Source organism: Cryptomeria japonica, chromosome 8 (genome assembly GCF_030272615.1).
Source record: "Cryptomeria japonica chromosome 8, Sugi_1.0, whole genome shotgun sequence".
Lineage (NCBI taxonomy): Eukaryota > Viridiplantae > Streptophyta > Pinopsida > Cupressales > Cupressaceae > Cryptomeria > Cryptomeria japonica.
In genome coordinates, this window is record NC_081412.1 from 578,172,250 (window position 1) to 578,195,377 (window position 23,128).

At 41.4% G+C, this 23,128-nt stretch overlaps 1 protein-coding gene across 1 annotated transcript in view; it reads left to right on the forward strand.

Annotated features, from left to right (window-relative positions):
• The window catches only part of LOC131034413 (uncharacterized), a 155,514-nt gene that overhangs the window by 51,763 nt on the left and 80,623 nt on the right, over positions 1–23,128 (forward strand). Inside the window, exons 3-4 of the mRNA XM_057965886.2 lie at positions 14,599–14,814; positions 15,581–15,763. Of these exons, the coding sequence (XP_057821869.2) occupies positions 14,599–14,814; positions 15,581–15,763 (399 nt within the window). The remainder of the gene's footprint in view (positions 1–14,598; positions 14,815–15,580; positions 15,764–23,128) is intronic.

A 23,128-nucleotide genomic window follows, 5' to 3' on the forward strand; every position in this document is an offset into this window, starting at 1 on the left:
GACGGTGTGTACGCATACAACCGAATGCCCTTCGGTCTATGCAATGCGCCTGCCACCTTTCAGCGCATCATCTTGCACATATTTGACAAGATGTCGGTGGGGAACTTCAAAGCATTCCTGGATGATTGGTCGATTTACAGCGAACAGGGCACCCACTTAAAAACTCTCGGAGAATGCCTGGAGAGGTGTCGGAGGGCACGGTTGGCCCTCAACCCGAAGAAATGTAGATTCATGGTACCACAGGGAAGATTGCTGGGACACATTGTGTGTAAAGAAGGATTGAAAACGGACCCGGACAAGATTCGGGTAATAGTAGAAATGGAACCTCCGACGGACGTCACGGGGGTAAAGTCCTTCCTTGGTCATGTAGGGTACTACAGGAGGTTCATCAAGAACTTCGCTGAGATATCCCACCCGTTGGATAAGTTGACAAGGAAAGGGGAACCATACATTTGGGCAGAGCCACAGAGCAAGGCCTTCGAAGAGCTGAAGACAAGGTTGATGGGAGCGCCCATACTGGCATACCCGAATTGGGATAAGGAATTCCACGTTCACGTGGATGCCTCGAACTATGCCATCGGGGCTACATTAGCCCAAGTAGGAGGACACGGGCTGGACCACCCCGTTTATTTTGCCAGCAGGTTGCTCTCGAAGGCAGAAAAGAACTACAGTACCACAGAATGTGAAGCACTCGGTATGGTCTATGCCGTACAGAAATTCCGTCATTACCCCCTGGCCACACCATTCACATTTTACGTAGACCACCAGGCACTCATGTATTTAGTGAACAAGCCCATTATCCAAGGGAGGATAAGTCGTTGGCTATTGCTACTACAGGAGTTCACATTTTTAATTGTGGTAAGACCAGGGCGAAGCCATGTCATAGCTGACCAGCTGTCGCGGATTAAGTCAGGGGAACCTCCAGAGGGAGTAAATGACGATTTTCCGGATGCACACTTATTCCAAATAGCCGTACTTCCGTCATGGTACAGAAAGATTGGTGAGTACCTATCGACGTCCCGATTTCCAGAGGGTATGCCTCCAGGGGAACGAAGAAAGCTCGCATTAAGGAGCAGGACTTTTTCGCTCATCAACGGGTTACTTTACAAGATGGGGCCGGACCAGATATTAAGGCGTTGTGTCATGGAAGAGGAAGTCTCGAGTGTACTAAGGGAGGCACACGAAGGGCCCGCAGGTGGACACATGGGTCCAGACACCACAGCCTGAAAGGTGCTTCTCGCAGGACTATGGTGGCCAACGGTATATCACGATGCCAGAGAGTGGGTCGTGAGATGCGACACTTGCCAACGGGCGGGCAAACCTTTGAAGCGGGACTTCATGCCCCTTAACCCGTCGCACGCACAAGAACTCTTTGAGCGATGGGAACTCGACTTTGTGGGTCCTCTTAAGGCCAGCCGCACACGACGGTGGCGGTACATTATAGTTGCGACAGAATACTTGACCAAGTGGGTAGAGGCAAGGGCCCTCCAGGATAATTCGGCAGTAAGCACAACGAAGTTTATTTATGAACAAATCATTACGCGTTATGGTATACCTATTCAGTTGACCAGTGACCGGGGAGGCCACTTCGTGAACCATGTCATACACCGGTTGACATCAGACTTCAATATTTTTCACTCATTCTCAAGTCCGTACTACCCACGTGCCAATGGCCAGGCGGAGGCCACAAATAAAATAATAATGTCGGTGATATATAAGTCTTGCGGAGTAGAGAAGGATGATTGGGAGGAACGCCTACCGTCAGTACTTTGGGCATACCGGACGACCTACAAAGTAACTACTGGACAGACTCCTTTCTAGCTAATGTATGGACAAGAAGCCGTGGTGCCAGTTGAATTCATGGTACCGAGCCTGCGGATTGCCATGGATAATTGCCTTGGCGACATGGAAAGCCTGAGGGAGAGGCTGTACGCGTTGAACAAATTGGACGAGCGAAGGATGATGGCTCAGTGGGCAACAGAAACAGCCCAGCAAAGACGGAAGGTGTGGCACGACAAGCATCTCCGGCGAATGAATTTTACTCCCGGACAGCTCGTGCTAAAATTCAACGGGAAGAACGAAATTAAGCCTGGGAAATTCAAAGTCCGATGGTTAGGGCCCTTCCGGATACGTGAGGTCAATACGAACGGGGTGATAAAGTTATGGACGTTGGACGGGAATGAGATACCAGACGCAGTCAACGGGTCGAAACTAAAGATCTATCACGAACGGAGGGAACCGGGATCCCCCAGTCAGTCAGCCGCTGCTAAAAATTGAAAAACTTGAAAAAAATATATAAAAGAAAATTTGAAAAAAAAAAAAATATATATATATATATATATATATATATATATATATATAAAAGAAAATTTGGAAAAAATATATATGTATTAAAAAGAAAAAAAAAAGAGAGAAAAAAGGGGTCACCGTACGGTGGGGAAGAGAAAGTGGCCACCGTACGGTGGGCCCACCGAAGGTGGCATCACCGTACGATGGAACCACCGTGCGGTGAAACCACCGACGGTGGAACCATCGTGCGGTGGGACCACCGACGGTGGAGCCACCGTGCGGTGCAACCACCGACGGTGGCACCATCGTGCGGTGGGACCACCGACGGTGGAGCCACCGTGCGGTGGAACCACCGACGGTGGCACCATCGTGCGGTGGAACCATCGACGGTGGCATCACCGTGCGGTGGGAGCCACCGAAGGCTGCGTAAAAAGGATAAACGCCGCGCAAGGGAAAAAAGGAACGCCGCACGAAGACATCGCCGCAAGTATAAAAACGCCGCAAGGAAGAGACACCACCAAGGGAAGAAGGAAGCCACCACGCCGCGCAAGGAAAAAACCACGCCGCACACCGCACAGCACCGGACACCGCGAGGCGCGAAGGGTAAAGGAGAAGACCCCGCACACAGTCGAAGGCACATCACCACCAGGGAAAGGGACGCACCGCACGGCCAGACCAATTTCGCACAATCCCACGCAGCCACAGGTAGACCAAATAAGGGTTACGCGCAGCAGCCGAGGGAAGAATAAGAGCCACAGGTAGACCAAGCAGCCGCACGGCGGCAGCCAAAAAGAGAGGGCCGTTACGAAGGGTGGATTTTTTCTAAGCAAATCAGTTACGGGGAGATCGATGGATTCAGCCGGGAAGAGGAGTTGGAAGAAACAACTGCATGCTTCTTCCAGTAGCAGCCAGAAGGATAGAGGTAGCAATATTAGGATATTAGCTTCAGGAGTGCGTGTTGCAGGTGGCACCATGGATGTCAACGCTCGGCAAAAACAAAAACAGAAAACACCACAGGTTGCCGCAAGTGCGAAAAACACAGTGACGCCACAGAATATTACTTTCGAGGGCCTGAATGGATTGGAATGCCGCAAATGGTGGCAGGATACCCTCGATAATGACCTGGTAAAGCAAAACCTTCGGAAGGCACAGGTAGAGTGGGCTATTCGGATGCCTGTGTTCCCTATCCGGGAGTACGAGGGTGCCCTACGCTTCATGGTGGACACCTTCGACAGGCATACATGCACCAGCACGTTTGAATACCTCCGGAGGGAGGTCACCATATCCTTCAAAGCAAGGGATTTCACGAGGGTATTCGGCATTCCGGGCAGCCAGGGCAAGAAAATAGACTTGAAGGCCAAGAAGATGACACAGGAGGAGAAGGAGCGGTGGATTAAATTAGTCTCCCGGAATTTGACCACAGCAGAGTTGGACAGCGTGGCTAGAGCCACGAAGAGTCGCGGAATCCGTAAGACTTTTGTTGCGGAGGGCCACTGGAGGTGCATCATGGATGTCATCAAGAGCAGATTGACAGGGTCGGGTAGGGCGTCGGACATTGCCCTCCCTCAGATTATGCTGATGAATGGACTGATGAATGGCATCGTGTATGACTGGGCAGCGCTACTGGCAGAGCGTATGTATGAGTTTCTGACGCTCTAGCATCGCACATTCTATATGCCTCATTACGCTATAGGGTTATTCCTGGAGGCCACGCGGGAAGTAGTGCCAGAGGACGAGTTGGAGGTACGGCCACAGGGACCGTTGACAGCGGGAGAGCCTCCAATAATGTATTGGAGGCACTTGGACATTGGGCACTCTTCCGCGAAGCGGAAACGAGCGATGGATAGGGCCTCGGCCTCAGGGGAGCCTGACAGAGGGAGGGAGTCTAGCAGCACGGAGGATTCCGAGGAGGAAGATGAGGAGGACGATAGCAGCCAGGCAACGGAGGAGCCTGTACGAGTCCAGTTTGCCCCACCTCTGTTACCGATGGGCACGACTGTGCCAGCATCTGGAGTAGGCGGCACTTGTATTCCGGTCTTCGGGCAGAGCCATATGCCTGTTACACTTGGTCCCCTCCAGCACGAGCAACAGGGAGCACCGTCGGGCCCAACCACAGCGGCACTTACCAAGGACATGGCAGAGTCAGGGACGGAGGAGTCACCGCATCAGGTAGTGGGCGTTGAGGAGCAGGGGCCGACGGATGTAGAGGATACCGAGCCTCACGTACGGTTGGAGGTCGTGGGTAGTGACGCTGTGGTGACTGTTTCGGCTTCGTTGTTGGAGGAGCCGACGACAGCGAACCATCCACAGGTCACGGAGATGCGTGCTGACCTCGAGGCTATGCAGAGCTGGCTCACACAGTGGTTTCAGATGACACTGGCACAGCCGGAGGGAGCTGTTGTATTTTCACCATGTCGCGAGACTGGAGCGGAGGTAGTCCACTTGGACGACTCGTCAGGGGAGGCACATGGACTCACAGTTGGGCACGAGGTAGGGGAGGTCGCCTCTGGGCAGGCACCAGGAGATGGTGCACCTTCGGTGGCGGAGGCGGTACCTTCACCGCAGGATACAGTAGTGACCGTTCCATTAGGGATTTCCCAGTCTTCGGCACAGACGGGGGAGGATGTTGAGACTTATCTGGCTGACATGGCTGATATGGTAACGAGGGGTAGGCGGGTGGTGGCCGCCGCCCAGACGCAAGCATTGCAGCAGGTGGTGGTGGAGCTAGAGCAGGTCCTACAGTTTATGCGGGTGGGCTGCCCGACAGCCTTTGCTACCTGTTTTGAGTCTCAGGGGTGGCCGACTACGGAGACAGAGGAGATGCTCCAGGCTTGGAGGCTGCGTCAGCCCGTTGTGGAGAGTTGGGTGATGGCAGTTGTCCGCGAGATCGAGCAGGTCTACAGGGATGCCTATTATACATTGAGGCGTACACAACAGGAGTCTGTAGTCAGGGAGGCTTCCCGAGTAGCGTTGGAGAGAGAGGTGGCCAGTCAGCAGGCATCATGGGCAGCCGAGAGGGCGCAGTTGTTGGCACAGCTAGAGGTGGCCCGCACAGAGACGGCTGAGATCCGGACAGCGAAGGCCGAGGTAGAGACCCGCCTGGCAGCCGAGCAGACACGGTTGGCCTCCGCGACGGAGGCAGTGGATACAAAAGAGGAGGAGTTACTGGAGGCATCACACATGGTGAAGACAGCTCTAGAGAAGGTCCTCGTAGCGGAACGGGATGTAGCTGCACGCACTCAGCAGGTGTATGAGCTTCGTGCCCGCTTGGCGACCCAGACACCGCCATCTCACACTTCTACTTCAGGGACGCTTTCTCAGCCCCCTCCCTAGTCTTTCAGATATCTTGTATAGGTTGCATTATCTCCATTTTTGTAAGTCGCCTGGAGACGACTTTTCTTTTTGGGGGGGATGATGTTGGCGGCATTATTGTACACGGGAATAACATTAGTTAATTATGTGTAATTGTTTTGGTTAGTTGGCAACTGAGGGGTGGAAGTTGCGGTGCGACGGTTGGCGCTTGCACCCCCTCGGTACCCTTTTATACTTCGGAATGTAACTTGTAACATACACTTATGGAGGAATAGAACATCTGATACACTTTGTCTGATATTTACGGCATTATTCTGCGTTATGTCCTTTATGTCTTAAGTTATTCACCCGAGAGGGCAAACACACACAACAAAGGATCATTGGGGTTCAGTTTCAGGTTGACAGGGTCAATCTCCTACTTTTTAGGAGCATCCCTAGATTTTAGGGGAGAACTACCAGTTAGCCTATGAGGTTCAGGTCATCCTTCATTGTCAGGTGGCTACAAGCAGTTTTTAGTTTTGAGCTCATTTGAGCATTTTATGAATAAATTGGGAAATATTTAAATATTTCCTAAGTTCGGTTAAATAAATAATTATAAAGTGAATTATTATAATCACTTTATATTACAATAAAGTATAATAAAGTACCCATGGGGCACATTTACCTAGAAGTTATAACTTAAAATGGGGCCATTTTATATTATGATAAAATAGACCCTTGGCTTAATTGGAACCGAGAGAAGGCATTATAATATGAAATAAAAAATTGTTAATACATGAAATGAGAACCCTAATTCGAAATTAGGGTTAGGGCTGGGAAAAAAAGTGAATAAAAGAAGGAAAAGGTGGCCATTTGAGACATATTCAAGTTCATTTTTGACATCAGCAACAGGTGGGAGCTCTAGAAAGGAGTATTCTACAACAGATTGGCTTCCAAGAACGAAAACTCTTGGGAGAAGTGAGAGTTGGACGTAGCCCCAGTCGTCAAGAAGGCAAGAGCATCATATTTTCAGTTTGTTATCAGCTGGGTATCGATTTATTGAGGAGGAATTGCAGATCAATCAGTTGTAAGGGCAGAAATGTACCATCAGATTGCAGATCGAGAGTTTACATCAGCATTGGAGTCATATTTTGACCCAGCTGTACCATATTCTTGCTGGCAGTACCATTTGGAGCAGCAGCAAGGGTTATATCAGCATTTAAAATCAGATCTGCTTTGCATGTATGCATTTTCATGTCATTGGTTGCACCAGTAAACTTGCTTCCTTTTGGCTTGGACCTCCGGGTATGAGAATTTTTGTTATTCAATATTCTAATATTTAGATCTGGAAAATTAATTGAAGCTGTCAATAAAGTCAGAGTTCTAAGTTTTAGATCAGTGCGTACTAATTTGTAAATTATGCTCAGAAAGTGTTATTCTTATGCATGTGATGAATGTTAAACCCTTTGCATTAATATTTGGTATCACACTCCTAAGTAAAAACCAAAAATAAAAAATTGCAAACTTTCAAAAACTCAGAAACTCAGTGAAAATCAGAAAACCAGAATTGTTAGAGGGTAAAGTCAGAATTCTTAGTGAACAACTAGCTGGGGATCTTTCAATGTACAAATTGTTGGCAACTTCTGACTTGCCATTTGAATGATTCCACTCATCAAGCTTCTAAGTAAAGGAAGAGAACAGTGTTCAAATTTGCAGGTTGGGGATAATTGGGCCATGGGTGGTGATTTGCTAAGAATTGAGCCTTCATCTTGTAAAAAGGTTCGTAGCAACACCACCATTTGGAATATCCTTAGGTGGGGTGGCTGTACTCCTTTCCTTGAAGTTGTTGGCATATATGACCTTGTTTTATCTTATGGTTTTTCTAATTCCCAGAATAACAGGGGGTGGATGTTCTTGGTACTCTTTCAAGGTTGCAGAGGAACTTATTTCTTTGGCTAATGGGTTGAGCATGGAAGGGATGAATCTTCAAAAGTATCAAAACTGGGATCACCTACGCATGGATGCGTTCCTTAGGTAAGGAGAGAAATTCTCAATATTTTATAATGGCTTTGAAAACGAGGATCTACCTGTTTTGACGTTTTCACACATCGTCCCATTGCAAATGGGGACCACCACTTTTCACTTTCTAGGTTAGCTGTCTTAGCTGGTAGTTGTAGTCTTTGCCTTCATTTGTAAGAGGTATAGTTGGTTAAAAGCTAATGTAGTCAAGGCTCTCTCTTTAGGATGAAGTGAGGTCAGTCAGTTTTCAAGGCTTACGAAATGAACGATTCATGAGGATCATTGCATTTAATAATCATCTTCTGCTTACAAAATCAGAATGGAAGTGCTGAAATTTGAGTAAGGCATGAAAATTTCCTTTGATTGCCTAGATCAGCACCTTAGGCATTGCTAGCCCTTCCTTTGCCCAGCCAAGGCATTGACATCACTTCCATTGACCCCTCCAATGTGTGACCTAAGAAATCCCGGTACCCAAGCAAGAGCATGATCTTTCATTCCACTTACTTTTTCACTTCCACTTCTCCCAACATTGCCCGTAGGTGCTCAAGCCCGATCACTCCATCCAGCCCTTCCATTTTCTCTTCCTTCCTTCCACCCCCCCATGCCTTCATCACATTCTTCACCTCTCCATCTCCCTTTAACCCTTCCATCTTTCCATCTCACTCCTTCATCTGGCAGCCCTTCCATCTTCTCTTCCTTCCACTTCACAATCTCCCATCCTCCATCTACCCTTCCTTTCACTTCCCTCTTCCTTTCATCAGCTCTTGCTTCCATCTCCCCTTCCATCTTTCCTTCCTATCCTTCTCCTTCAATCCTCTACCTTCCACCCCTTATCCCTCTATCTTCTTTCATCCTTCTTCCTTTATCATCCCAACTACCATTTTCATCCTCCCACATCCTAACATCCAATCCGTATACCCTTCCTTCCATCACCCCCACTTCCTACCTTTCTTCCATCCCTTATACTTCCCAACTACTATTTCCTACAACCTCTAACGCACATCTCATACCCTTTCCCCCCCTTTTACTTACCTTTGCCTACCCTTCCACTACCCACCTTCAACTCCTCTACTACCTCCTACCCCAAACCTATCCTAGCCTACACCCCTAGACCCCTCCTTGCCACGGCCTCCCTTTATCCCTTGTGCCTCCCTATTTCCCAACACCTTCTTCATCACTCTTTTACTAACTCCTACCCTACCGCAGCACTTAGCCTACCCCTGCAACGCGTAGCCTACCCTTGTTGCCTCTCCTTACCACTCCCTTCTTCCTGTGGCACCCTTCCACCTCATTGCCTTTGACTCCCCTTTACTACCGAGCCTTTGCTTGGGCCCCACCAACTTTACAATGGATAGCGAAAATGTTTCTAAATTCTAAGGCATTGATAATGCCACTTCTTTGGCCAGATCACCACTTTCTTTGGTCACCAAAGGAACAAATTATACCTAGTGATTTCTTTGACTGTTCAAAAGCACTGACTAAGCCTTGTGTCATTTACTTTGCCTAGCCAAATTAGCGACTTTAGCCTTGACCGGAATCTGTCCTTAGGCAAAGGACAAGTGCGACTTAAGAGATGAAGGCGCCTCTAGGCAATGTCAAAGAGTGACATAAGGATATCGACCTGTCCTTGGGAAATGTCAAAGACCGACATAAGGATATCAATCTGTCCTTGGGCAATTACAAAGAGCAACATAAGGAATTCATCTGTCCTTAGGCAAGGACAATCAGCGATTTATGAATTTAGACTTCCTAGGCAATGACAAGGTGTGATTTGAGGAAGTGCAATTTGCATCTAAGGCAAGGAAGAGAGACATTTAAACATCAGCACCAGTTTGTGAGAAAGGGGGCCCACATAGAAAGAGGACATGTTTCATGTCAAATTTAAAGAAAAAAACAAAGTCGACCTAGGTATTGAAAAGCAAACGAATGTTAAATCATTTATTGAAGGGCACAAGTCGGCCTTGTTTGTCAAAATACGTATCCTTGCAAACAGATATAAATGATGGGTTGATCATTGCATTTGATCAACCATCATTTACCAGTAACAACAGTGATTCACTCAGCAATCAGTGAATTTGTTATAGAAAACAATCAATCAGCATCAAGGACATCAAAATTGTCATTATCAAACAATCAGCAACCTTCAACATCAGAATCTTGGTGATTTAATCAAGCAAGTGCAAGTGAAAAATCAGCAAATTTTGTCATTCAACTGATAAGCCTTTACCAACTCACAGAAAATTAAGGATGATTTTGCCAAATTGAGGGCAATTTTGGGATAACCAATCAGTTGGAAGTCCATTTACAGGTCTGGACTAAGTTATAATGATTATTTTATTAAGGATCAGACCTAAATTTGGTCCTAATACGGCCACAGATTAAATTTTTCGGGATCTTAAGTCATAAAAAGTCTTTCACATATGTTTCCAAGCCTGAGCTTTCGTTTTAGATAACAAGGCTTTGAGTGGTGGGAGTTGTGAAGGGGGATGGATGGGATTTTCATTCATTTTCATGGGTTTAATACTGTTTTGTTTGTTTTGCAGATGAGAGAAGACTCAAAGCAAGTTTCAATACAAGAGAAAGGCAACACTCATACAAAGGATGATGAGATCAAGGATCCCACTACATGGGGAGGAGAGGTTCAATAAGGTGATGCACTTCATTTCACCTAGTTCCACAAGTTTGAGGATCAATGTCAAAGACATCAGCACCAAGGGATACAAGAAAAATCAACAAGGACTCAAGCATCATAACAAGAAAGATCAAATCGCGATAGCAAGGAAGTGTTCTTAGATCAAGGAAGCACAAGATTCACAAGAGTAAGCACTCAGGAAGAAATGTTACAATCAAGAATTTCCTTTGAAAATCCAAGAATCATTGCCAGTATTGTTTAGATGAATGGAAGAACTTTGTGTATGATCATTGGTGGAATTTGTACATCCATATTACTAACACCTCGCTGATGGTAAAGTGCCTTGTGTAGTCAACTAGATCGATCTTAGCCAAGCTTAACTTCAATTATTACTCCTTCATTGATGTGCATCAACTTGATGGTGCCTATGCTTGTGGTGGTGATTTGAAAATTATAAAACTATCCTTAGAAGATCGCACTAGTCTTATGGAGATGTTCGTTGCATGTCAAAGCAAAGCTTTTTTGATTTCCACCAAGGATTGTCCATTGCTCTTGCATTCCTAGGATTAGATAAGCTTCCTCAAACCCTTATCCTTTTTCCTTTTTTTTCCAAATCAAGTGAAATCCCACATTCCAACGACATTCAGAGCATTCAACATAAGTCCACCTTGTGATTCTAGCAGTATTACATTAAGCAACTGAGTCTATCCAAGAGCACATCAAGACCTGACATTCGAGAACCTTGGAGTCATCCCATTTGATCAAGCAGCTTAGCATTTGGGGAGTCTTTGTTCAAGAGAGGATAGAATACTTAGTATTTTATTTTGTGTTGCATAGTGCATAAAAACACCACCAACACTACCCATGCCATTGTAGGTGGATGAAGTGTTAATGAGATAATTTACACTTGTAGGTAGGTATTAATGCATCTACTCTTATCACATTCCTATGTTGAACCACCTAAGGTATAATAAGAAAATGAGTTTCCCTTTCTTTTTGTTTTACTCTTTGGAGAAATTGGTTTCAATCGTGATTTCACCAAGGCCTCATATACTGTATCTATAGCTATGAGAAAGCTAATATGCTCACCCTTTGTTCCTCCCTAGGATTGTCAACCTTGCATTGGTTCAGCCCAAAGAGAAGAATAGTTTTGGCTCACACTTGCCTCTTGTTCCTAAGGGTGGTATTGCAGGCGCCTGTCCCCCTAGCAACCCAAGGCTATGATCATCAACAAACTCTACCCTAATCCTATGGTTAAAATCTATGCTGCAAGGTTCTCCCCTTGGCAGGTTGGGTACTGGTCTAGTTTGAACTTGGTTTTGGTCCTGGTTCGGTTCTGGTTCTGGTTCTGGTTCAATATTATTATTTAGATATTGAACTTGAAGTATATGATGCTATGTGATACTCTAATCTTAATTCATGCTTCTAGGCTACACACGCGTGCATGCACACACACATGCACACGCACGCGCGCACACACACACACACAAACACATTGTTTTTGTACTAACAAATGTAAACAAACCCAAAAATCATTTTCAAAAAAATTGACTTGGACCGACACCCTAGTTTAAAATCCTTGTGCCCTTGCACACATACACACATAAAATTTGAACCTAGACCGACACCTTAGTTTAGAATTCTTGTGCCCTTGGCTAAGCCATATCCAATTCTGGTCTCCACTCCCATTCCTCTTGGGGTACTGGACAAACTCCTTCCGATTGATAAAGGAATAGCTATCTTGGAGGAAGACCCTCTACCAATCCCCCTCATAGCCTTAGCCCCCTTGCCAAGATCAATGTGACCAAGCACTTGATATAGGCCAAAGAGAGATTGACCTACCCTCCAACCCAAATGGCAATCTGAAGATGGGATTTTGTTTGAAGACTCTAGGGCTTCTCTATCCCACCCTTCTGTTCTGAGAGATGTGGACTGTCCCAACTATTAAAACCTGAAAGTGCACGTGGATAAAGTTTAGGAAAGTCTTCACAATAATGTAATGAAATAGCTTGCTCAGCTCCGAAACACTAGGTTGGGAATGCAAGAGATATAAATGAAGGTGTTCAAACAGACCAAGGAACAAGTTAAAACCCAAGTGGATGAAGGCATGGTAGGAAGTGAAATATCTCTTTCCTCCCACCTTCAAAAACTGGGAGAACTTGGAGTTGATGTTACACCCTGCAGAATAACTAGGAGGATTTGAACAGGAACCTGTCCTAGATTGTCAATTTCAAGAAGTAGACCATAAAAAAATTAGCTTCTAGCCTTTATGTTCTACAAGATGACAAAGGGACACTATACAGGAGGGCCTGGATAGGACAACCAGGGCCAAGTCCACAACTCGGAAGGTAAAATTAGTGCTGGTGATGAGGACCCCCTGGGAATTTCTTTGATGGATCAGGTTAAATTCCTCACCAAATAATGGCAGGCTGCTAGTGGACTCCAAAAATTTGCTCCCCCTGGGAATTTCTTTGATGGATCAGGTAAAATTCCTCACCAAATAATGGCAGGCTGCTAGTTGGCTCCAAAAATTTGCTCCCTCTGGGAATTTCTTTGATGGATCAGGTTAAATTCCTCACCAAATAATGGCAGGTTGCTAGTGGGCTGCAAAAATTCGCTGATAACAAATAGGTGCTTCTTCTGTTGTGTTGTTGCTGCTACTTTGCTTTCTTTCTGTTACTGCTGTTTTGTGTTTTAATAGTCCCATATCTCACGGTACTCATTCTATTTGCCGAATGTCTGCTATGCCTTTGTAAATGGGTCCAGGCCCTTTCAAAACCCATTTTTTATCTTTATCAAAAACAAGAGTGTGCTGATTATAAAATTAATGTGAGAATGAATTTTACATGCAGTGTCTTCTAAACAAGGACTATGTTTATAATCAACCGAAGTGTCAACTAGATGATTCCATAAGTGCTTGAGTTATAGTCAAAGTTGCATGGAACGTAAATAAGCAAGCAATGAGTTAAATACAACATTAAATGAGAGATAGTCACAAGGCTTTAGCCCTGGAGAGACCAAATATGGGAAAACTGTTATAAGTTCGAAGCTATGCTTCCTCATCTCTTCTATCAGCTTGCTCCCCTTTGAGGGCCATAAGGATGCCAACATCATATCAATAGGATCCTAACAGTTACGAATATTGTGTATTACTTCTATGACATTCTTGACTACTGGCCTTAGCCATTCATAATTGTGCAGCATCTTCTAACTTAAGAACTACATTTGCCTATGGTTGAATCTTACCAAATTGCGTACAATGCTTCTAGAATGCTTTCACTTAATCCAGGAGGGTGTGTTTATAATAAGGGATTAGCAATGAGTCAAATAGATGATATTAAAACCATCTTATACGAAGAGATTAATTTAACTTCCCTTCTGCAGTTTGGCTTTGCTATTTTGTCCCTTATGTAATGGTTTCTGCTGCAATTGAACTTCTTTGATCAACCCTGTTCTATGCTAATGTTTTCTCTTGGTTGAAACTGTCATTTAAACGTGGTTGAAACTGTCATTTAAATGTGGTCAAAACAGTCTTCTTAGGATATTTCTTCTAATTGTGTGGCTATAAGATGTTTGGATTACATCTGGAGCTTAATGCAAATGTTTTCACTGTTTTGCAACTGATTCTGTGTCTTTGTCTTGCCCAAATCTGTCTTAGTTAAAGCATGTTTTGACTACTACTTTACTCTCATGAACTAAGAAGTGCAATTGATCAATCAACAACTTGGATTTTGAACATTCACCAAGCTCCATTTCGAATCAATTTGAGAATTTAAAAATATTAATATTATCAGGAGATAAAATAAAATTAGCTTTGTATATTCTTGACTTTTAAAAAGTTTTCTTGTATAAAGGATGACAAACGGAGGATAGAATAAAATGAAAAATGAAATTGCTGATTATTTTTCCTGTGAGTTAAACGGGTGAGGAAGAGAAGTTCATTTTACAAAGCGAAATTAAAATTCGTAGATTATATAAGAAATGTTGCAATAGGCACTTAAGCAGTGTAAAAAGCTGTTCATGGTAGCATTGAAACATCAACATTAATTATTGTGAACAGTTTAATCAATTGCATTTGTAGTAGTGGCAGCAAGTGCTGTGAAACTCATGGTATGGAATTAAAAAAAACCATCTTTAGTTCTATTCAGATGTATTTATAAAGTCATTTCATATTACAGGAAGGAAAGAGTTTCGAATTGTGCATACAGTAGTTTATCTTTCAAACAGCAAGGTTTTGTTCCCATATCTCCTGTGATGGCTTTTGTTGTAAGCTGTGTATTTGCTCTTTTTAAAAATCTTTAAACAGTTAGCACTCTTCATTGTTAGATGGTTGACATATAATGACGTTTTGCTTTTCTATTTGACAGGTTCAGTGGTTGCTGAAACTAATGCAGATTCCTGGAATCACTGAAGTTCCAAACTTCAGCAAAGAAACCAGATCATATTTGGAAGATATTGTGAAGAATTTCAACATTGAGGATGCCCTTGAAGTGAAAAGAGTGGAGAATGTGACAAACCATGATGTCAAGGCAGTTGAGTATGTTTTGAAAAAGAGATGTCAGACTCATCCAGATCTAGCCAAGGTCAATATCTTATGCCCTTCCTGCATTGGGACCTTCTTGCAATGTTTCTTATTGCTATGTTTATACGAGTGTGCTGATTATTTCAATTGAACTGTCAAACATTGCCAAAAATTTCCATGATTACCACTGTTGTATCTGTCTTTCTTTCCCCTTCTTATGCCTGATTAATTCAGTGCATCAAAAAGGGTACTTAACTGAAGATTCTGGGTATGGAAATTATTCTACTACGTTGTATGTGAAAGTTGCAGGGTACAAAAGACACTTTGAGTTAAAGGAATAGTTTCCACCGTTTGAATCTTATTTTAATGTTATTTGTCTGATGTCTTTTTTCATTAGGTTAGCTTGAATGTTTTCCAAGGGGACATTGCTTATTTAGTTCCCATTCGCATATTGGATAAGAGCTTGTATCAGAGCTTTCCCCACCTTTCCACTGAAGAACACTTGTTTGTGATAAGCCTCATCTCTATAACATGCATATAATTCAGGACTAGCAGGAAATGCAGGGGAATGTTTGTTTGTGATAAGCCTCATTTATATGCCATGTACAAAAATCAGGATATTGTCAGGAAATGCAGGAGATTAAATAGATTTTGAAGTACTTAAGCTAATCACAGAGGGATTGAAAGTGTATTATGTGATATTAGAGAAAACATTTATAACTTTAAATTCCCATGGTCCTGGTGTTTAGAAATTTGTGGTTCTAGTTATAACATGGATCTTTGTCCTTTGTAGTCTGTTGCATATCTGATTTTATTGGTTTCTTCAGGTACTGGAATTTATCCACTTCTCTTGCACGTCGGAGGATATAAATAATTTAGCTCATGCCTTGATGTTGCGGGATGGTCTTGATCTAGTAATACTTCCTAAAATGGATGAGTTAATTCAAGCTATGCACAATTTGGCAAACAAATATGCACACAAGCCAATGTTATCTCGGACACATGGCCAGGTTCAGTCTTTTTTTCTTTTAAGTTGAAAGTGAAACTGATTGGTCTAATATATCTATATATTTTACCTTTTTGTGATCAGTTGATAAATGGTATCTTGTGTTCATGTTTGTGAAGATAGCTTGAATTTTTGAAATGTTAACCTATCTTTAAAACATGGCCCTTTCTGCTTCGTATCACGAAGAGTTTAATATGATAAAATGAAACATATTTATCTTATATGTATGGATTATTAGGGGTACTCATGATACTAGCAAGTACATTATGATTAAGAACACCATGCATAGCACATAAAGTGTTGTTGAATTTTTATCAATGTCTAGCTTTACACTATCAAATTAGAGTAAGTCGAAATATAAAATTGAATTATTTGAAAGTGGAGTGAGGAAGATCAAAGCAAGGTGGGATTCCTCCAAATTATTGGGAGTGGGTGAGCCAGTAGGAAAAAATGGCTGTATTGTGGCAACTTGTGTTTCCCATCCGTAATCAACATTTAGGATGTTATTCATCGAATAATCAATTTTAAGGAGTTAAGGTTGAATGCATGTGGTTGTGGCTCTTGAATGATTTTCTTCTAAGGTGTCACCTTTAATGAATCTTCTCATTCAAGGTTGAATAATTCTTCAAATTTGTCTAGTGATAGGTTAGTTTTTGTAAATTGGGTGTTGTTTTCCAAATTTCCAAATTTATGTAGAATGGTAAAGTTTAATGGTATTGAATGGACCATCCTAGAAGGAAGCAAAGGCCCCACCCCTGCCCGCTCTTGACCCCCCTTGAACCCCTCCTAAAACCCAAGGTCAAGGAATGTGCAGTGGTGGAGAGTAGAACATTATAGAATAATGATGGCACAACAATAAAGATTGAATATGGTGTATGAACCAATAAACCTATTAGGGATTGGCTTTGTTTAATGATCATCTTTAGGATCATATAGGGCACTAAGCTCACCATATGGCTTTGGCCAACTTGCCAACCAAACTTTTCAATATTGTGTAGAGCATGTTTGATGTGAGAATAGTCCAATCATGAACTGCAGGGGTCATAGCAGACTGGCACCATCATAAATGATAAAGGCAATAATGTACCAGCCCAAATCATAAATAATGGAGGTCACAAGAGAAGAGCTCAATTCATCAATAGTGGGGGTTGTAGGAGGCCTGATCAAATCATCAGGAGTGAGGGGCACAAAAAGGCAACTAAATAATGAACAATTTGGTTATAAAGACAGCATCTTAAATCATAAATAGTGGGGTGTGACAAGAGTCCATCCTGATTATCAATAGTGGGAGTGAAAATTGACAAAACCCAAAACCTAAATAATAGGGTGTTCAATTCATCATACCAGGTATTTGTTAAGGAATAGACATTCAACCACTGGGTCTTCCTCTGGCGAATAATATCTCATGACAGTAGCAATACACAGGGTGTATGCTGAGTCTCTTCTTTGCTATAGATTTCTCACCTGATCATTCTTCATAGGTGTTGGAAGTCATACTTAGAGTTGTTCACATGAAAACAAATAAGATACAAGTATTCAAGGGATCTTGTTGCAATCATTCCACTGTAAAACTGCCACTTTTTTGCTTGTTCAAGAGAGGACTTATTAATTTTATAAAAAATGGTAGATTGTCCATTGCTTTAGTTATGAGATTTAATTGATTGAAATGAGAAGAAAAATACTTATCTGTATGAGCAAGTTGTTTATCTTTCTGGTTATTTGTGGTTAAGTGGGCCCTGTTTTTTAATGTCACTCTTCTAGTACAATCTGAGGCTGTTCTCAAATGTTTTTCACATCCTCTTGTTCTTCTATGTTGTCAATGTTCTTAGGCCACAACAGCGAATTATCTTGGAAATGCTAAGAAATAAATATTGGGAAATGGCATTTTGAAAAATCCATGCGGGCATGAGCTTACATTATGATCGAGATATTTACTAATCAGAGAATAATTAGGGCTGTTGGGTATAGAGTGATTGATGAAATTGGGAAAGAGGTCTAGAGCCCCTTGGAAATTTTGATATTCAAGTGCAATGGAGTATAGTGAGTGTAGCATGGGATGGAATCTGCTAACCCATCTATAGAATCCTTTAACCCATCTACGGAATCCTTTAGGCATGTAAGAGTTATAAAAGGCCATGAAGTCTTAAGTGAAAGGGTTAATTTTTCACTGGGAAATTATTGAATTGGACTGCCCATAGCCAACAGTGGGCATTCATGCTTCTCTTGGATTACGCCTGAGATGGCAGAAAGTGTTGTCATACTGTGTGCTACCTTGAAATGCTCTTTGGAATTGTAATCCGGTACTATTTGAGTTTTTTCAGTTTTGATGTGTAATTTTCGAAATTTTAGAGTTCAACTTAAAAAACCAAGATGAACAAATTTGAAATTTATATTTTATAATTTTCAGTTTCTCCTGCAGTTTCTAATTAGTCTAAGAGTTGGTATAGAATGCTCTAGACCATGTAAGATTTGGCTATGGAGAATGCCACCCGAGATCAAGAGCTTCAATGAAAGCACAAGAGAGGCTTGACATGAGAGAATATTTGTATTCTATTAAATGATGTAAATGTACAATATTATTATATGATACATTACAATGAGAAACCCTTGTACATATAGGAAAGGGTGGGACATAAAACAACATAAGAATGACATGTGTCTTAATATTATGACTTGAGGCATAAAAAGTAAATGCCCTACCCTAAGTAAATTAAGTACACAAGTGTGAAAAATGCTAAGAGGGAAGGTAGTTAGGTAATATATCCCATTCATACCGACATAAAATATGCAAAGATGGGTTTTGACAACAATGCGTGATAGGGTACTATAATGTCTTCTTCTCGAGCCTAATCAGCAGGGGTGATTGTTAGCCTATTCTCGAGTTCTCGTAGGCTAATTGGTAATGGTAAGGGGACTCCATAGATCTTGTAGTGCATCGGTTTAGTCTTTCTTGGTTTTCGTCAATGGATTCAATCTCAGTTGGTTTATGGATTGTGATTATGCTTTTTGAAGCTTTTTAGACTCTTGGGGTATTCCCCAAACTTCTTGGAGATCACACCTATTTTTAGTTAGTCTCTAAGTTGGCACCAATCTTTATCCCATTGCATCAGTTTCATCTTGGCTTGCTCGGTTGGGGTTTTCGATGCCTCAACAACGTTTTCCACAACTTCGATGGCAGTATTTAAATTATACACTAAAGTTCTAATGTTAATGTTATATTATTTCACTTTATTATTAATAATTTTATAAAGTCACGTCATGTCCCCCTAAAGTGGACGTATAGGGGAAGGGGACTAGCACATGAGATATTTTATATTTCGAAGTGTGTTTTGGTTGGGAAATGTATTAATTAAAATTTCAAATTGGATTATTTTCTCTCCAAAAGCTATAAAAGGAGGTCTTGGGCTGTCATTTGGATTATGTAGAGGAGTACAAACAAAATGTTGTCGGATTGAACTTGCATGTTTTTTCTCGGATCTTGTAAGGACAAAACTGTTGATTTTAACACTTTCAGATTAATGTAAACTCAGAAAATCAGAATTTAATTACTAACTAAATTGTTTAAATGAATAGTTTATAGTTTTTCCAGATTTAAGCATAACCAAGAAAAGAACAAAATAAGTACAAGACACGATTACCCTGGGAAAACCTCCGAGGAGGAAAAACCCAGCCAGAAAAGATCCTCAGATCTGATTATGGATTGAATTCATATGAAGGTTACAACACTTATCTCAAGTACTTGAAGGTGATTGCACTTAGTACTGATAATGTCTTCCTCAAGACTGCACTTTCACAAGCATCAATTGTCACACCTGCCCCCTTTGACAATAATCAGGTCCAAACCCTAGGTCTGCAATATTTGCATCTGAAATCTGCACTTTGATGGACAGCAACTTTAGCCCTCAGTTCGCTCTTCTCATTGATGAATTTCACACCTCAACTAGCAGATGTAATTCGCTGACATATCAGAAGTAATTCGTTGTAATTGCAGATGTAGTATTGCTCCTTTAAGTTCGCATTAGGCAGGCACATGTATTTCGCATGAATGATAAAACTGAATGAGTGAATGGTGATGTGAAGTTAATGGTTATTTATATGTGGAGCAATACTCCTAAACATGTCGGCTTGCCTTATAAATTAAAAACCTTTTAATTTATTTAATCCGAAATGTATTGGGATAGGGTTGGCCCTATCATGTTGGCGTGTTGGCTTGAATGTAGTGTGGAGTCTTTAGGAGATGCCGTGAGGTATAGGGCCCAGCCCTACACGTTGGAGAAGGGGCTGGCCCCCTTGGGCAGATTCCAATGTTGCCCAAGGCAATTGGAATCCGCCATCCCTAATTACTGTAAATGTAAAATAGACTTTTATTGTTTATGTGCAATCAGATTTACTGTAGCTTCAAATTTCTGGTATATTAGAGTCAGATCGAAGAAATGAAGAACCGATTAAATCTCTTATCGATTTGCCTCTGTAGGTATGAAGGCAAATGCATATATATGTCACCGATCTTTATCTATTTTGTTATGTACTATGAACACCAAGTAACAATATGGAGGATGGCGTATATATACGATTGTCTTCATGGAATCGTGCCCCCACAAGGGGTCGTGATCCTATGTGGAACCACGTGGTTACACATAGGGTCGTGACCCCTGTGTGGAGCCACGATCCTCTACACGGCGTTCATAACTTTAACCAACTTAAATGTTTGCAAGGTTAATCTTTTAGTTAAACACTAACTAAATTCCAATCTTATTTAAATCGTAAATAATAGAATTAGTATTCTATGCGCTTAATACAATTTAGTTACTACTGAGACTATAATTTAACAATTACAATCAACAAAAACTCTCATTAGATAACTGGTTTTGGATTTGGAATACAGTTCCTAGCTGGAGTCGCTATTGTTTACACAATGTTTGCAAATTTGGGGTTTTAGAAAATGAAATTTTCAAAGTTTTTCATTGTAGATTTTGGGGTCTATTTTGGGAGATTATTTCAAAGAATTTGTGTGTTTTGAAGGTGTTTTCAGATTTCCCTTTGCTGGCCGTATTGTTGTGATTCCAAGTGATGTCCTAGCAAGGTTGTACCATTGTTTCATTCTAAGTCACAGAGTTTGCTGAATTTTGGCCATCAAGTTTGGAATTCGGCAAACTCAAAGAAAGCCTAAAAATTGGTTGTTGTTCTACAAAAAAATTGTATGAATACGGCTTAGGTTTTTTATTAAAATATTATTTTTAAAAGAGAGCCTTTTTGTTTTTAACTCGTGCTGGCTATGTTGAATTCTTTGGCCAACATGTTGATTGTTGCTTGGGAGTTGTAGTTTCAGACGATTCAGGTGAGTTTTGGATCTCAACGCTAGCTAGACATGTTCAACTCCCTCTTCTAGGACTTCAATGGTAGTCGATAGTTAGTCGAAGACCCCTCTATCGTAGAATACTTCCCCTTTCTCTATCGTAGAATACTTCCCCAACCAACTTGCCGTTGTCAATGAGAAATTTAGGTTTTGTTTTTACTTGAAGTTTTTTGTTTATTAAATAAAATTTAATTTATCTATAGTTTGTTTTATAAATGATTTGTTCTTTAATTTTATTATGTAGTCAATATTAAAATTTTAATATTTAAATATTTAAATTAGACTTTAAATTATAATACATATATTTTTCTTTATATATTAATAATATTTAAATTTAAAGGATGAAGAGAAATTAAAAATGACGCACTTTCAGAGTAGAGCAAGGCAGAATAGGTGACAACATGCGAAATTTAGAAATCCTAGCATTGAGCAAGAATCAATTGCAGATATCTTTGGAGGCTTTGCAATTCGTGTCCCACCGTGCTTCGTCAATGTCTCATTGAAAATTGATGGAGTTGCAAACTTTGGAAAAGATGATCGTTATTGAAATTATTATTGGAAGAGAGACATGTAGAAAAGAACTTTGTTATTAGCTAATTGAAAAAGAAATAAATGCCACTATCAATTTCCTTCCTAAATATTTCTTTACACTTGATTTCGATTCAGAAGAGGAAAGAGATGAGTTTTTGAATGCTAGCTCCTAGTGGTATGGCGATGCATTGATTTACACCCAAAAATGGGTAAAGAATTTTAACCCTGGGATTAGAGCCTCGTGCGAACGAGCCTTTTGGATCAGGATGTACAACTTCTGCTTGAATATTGGTTGAATGTCTGTAACAACAAAATTGGATCATGTTTAGGGCATGTATTGGGTTTTGACATGAGTAAGGATGGCCTTACTAATCCATGTAAAACTGATCTGTATAATGCCAATATTGAAAATGATAAGACTATCAACCTCAGTTGGGATATGGGAACAACTTGTTGAAATTGAGGAGAAAAGATGGTACTATCTAAGATGCGAAAGTATATTGCATGATGAAGGTGGATGTTCTAAACCTCGACCAAAAAATGGGTAAGGAAAGATAACTCTAACTCCACCCTTTTGGTGGCAGACTTCAAGAAGAATCTCGTGAATTCTCCTCTTAAGGACGCCATTGTAGATCAAGCCTGTTCTTCTTGTCCTAAGAGAGATAACATCATAGATCATAACAAATTGGAGGTCATAGGTGAGTCTACAAAGGAAGACACTCAGTTGAGGAATATACAGATAACAATGGAGAATGAAAGGAAAGAAACATGAGACAAATAATATTGAATCTGAGACTGGATTTGGAGCGAAGGAGGATGCCTTAGATGGTTGGAGTGACTCTGATTATGAGGGCTTGGGTATTATAGATCAAAGATATATTAGCCAGTTTGTGTCAATAGCAATAACACATTAATCATTGTTACGTGGAAAACCCAAACATGGAAAAACCACAGTGAGAATCAAACTCACAAAATGATTAACAATGATTACAACGTTTTAGGCTTACTACCTGTTGGTGTGGTTTTAATGCATGTTCAACATAGAATAAAATACCCAAAGATATCGTATTCTCTCTTGATCAAAATCTTCTATGTGCTAAATAGCTGAACTATGTGATCACAAAGATGACTCCAAGGTTCCAAATTCATACGCATAGTCTTAATTGGTTTGTTGTGATTTGGTGGTAATCTCAAGGGGGACTTACATGATTGTTCTAGGAGTAAACCAATCTAAAGATTTTGTTGATTCTTGACTTCCTTTTTTTCTGGAATGATTTTGCAATAAGTTCTATTCAATCCTACTTCTATTAAGACTTTAAAAAAAAGGGCAAAAGGGTGAGCGTTTAGGAAGATAATTCTAATCCTAATCTAATCCTATGAACTTCGGAGACAGAAATTGCAAAAGTGGAATTTAAAACCAACCCTTGTTTTGCCAAATTCAACAACTACACAAGAACGGTGCTATCTTCTAAGGAATTCAAA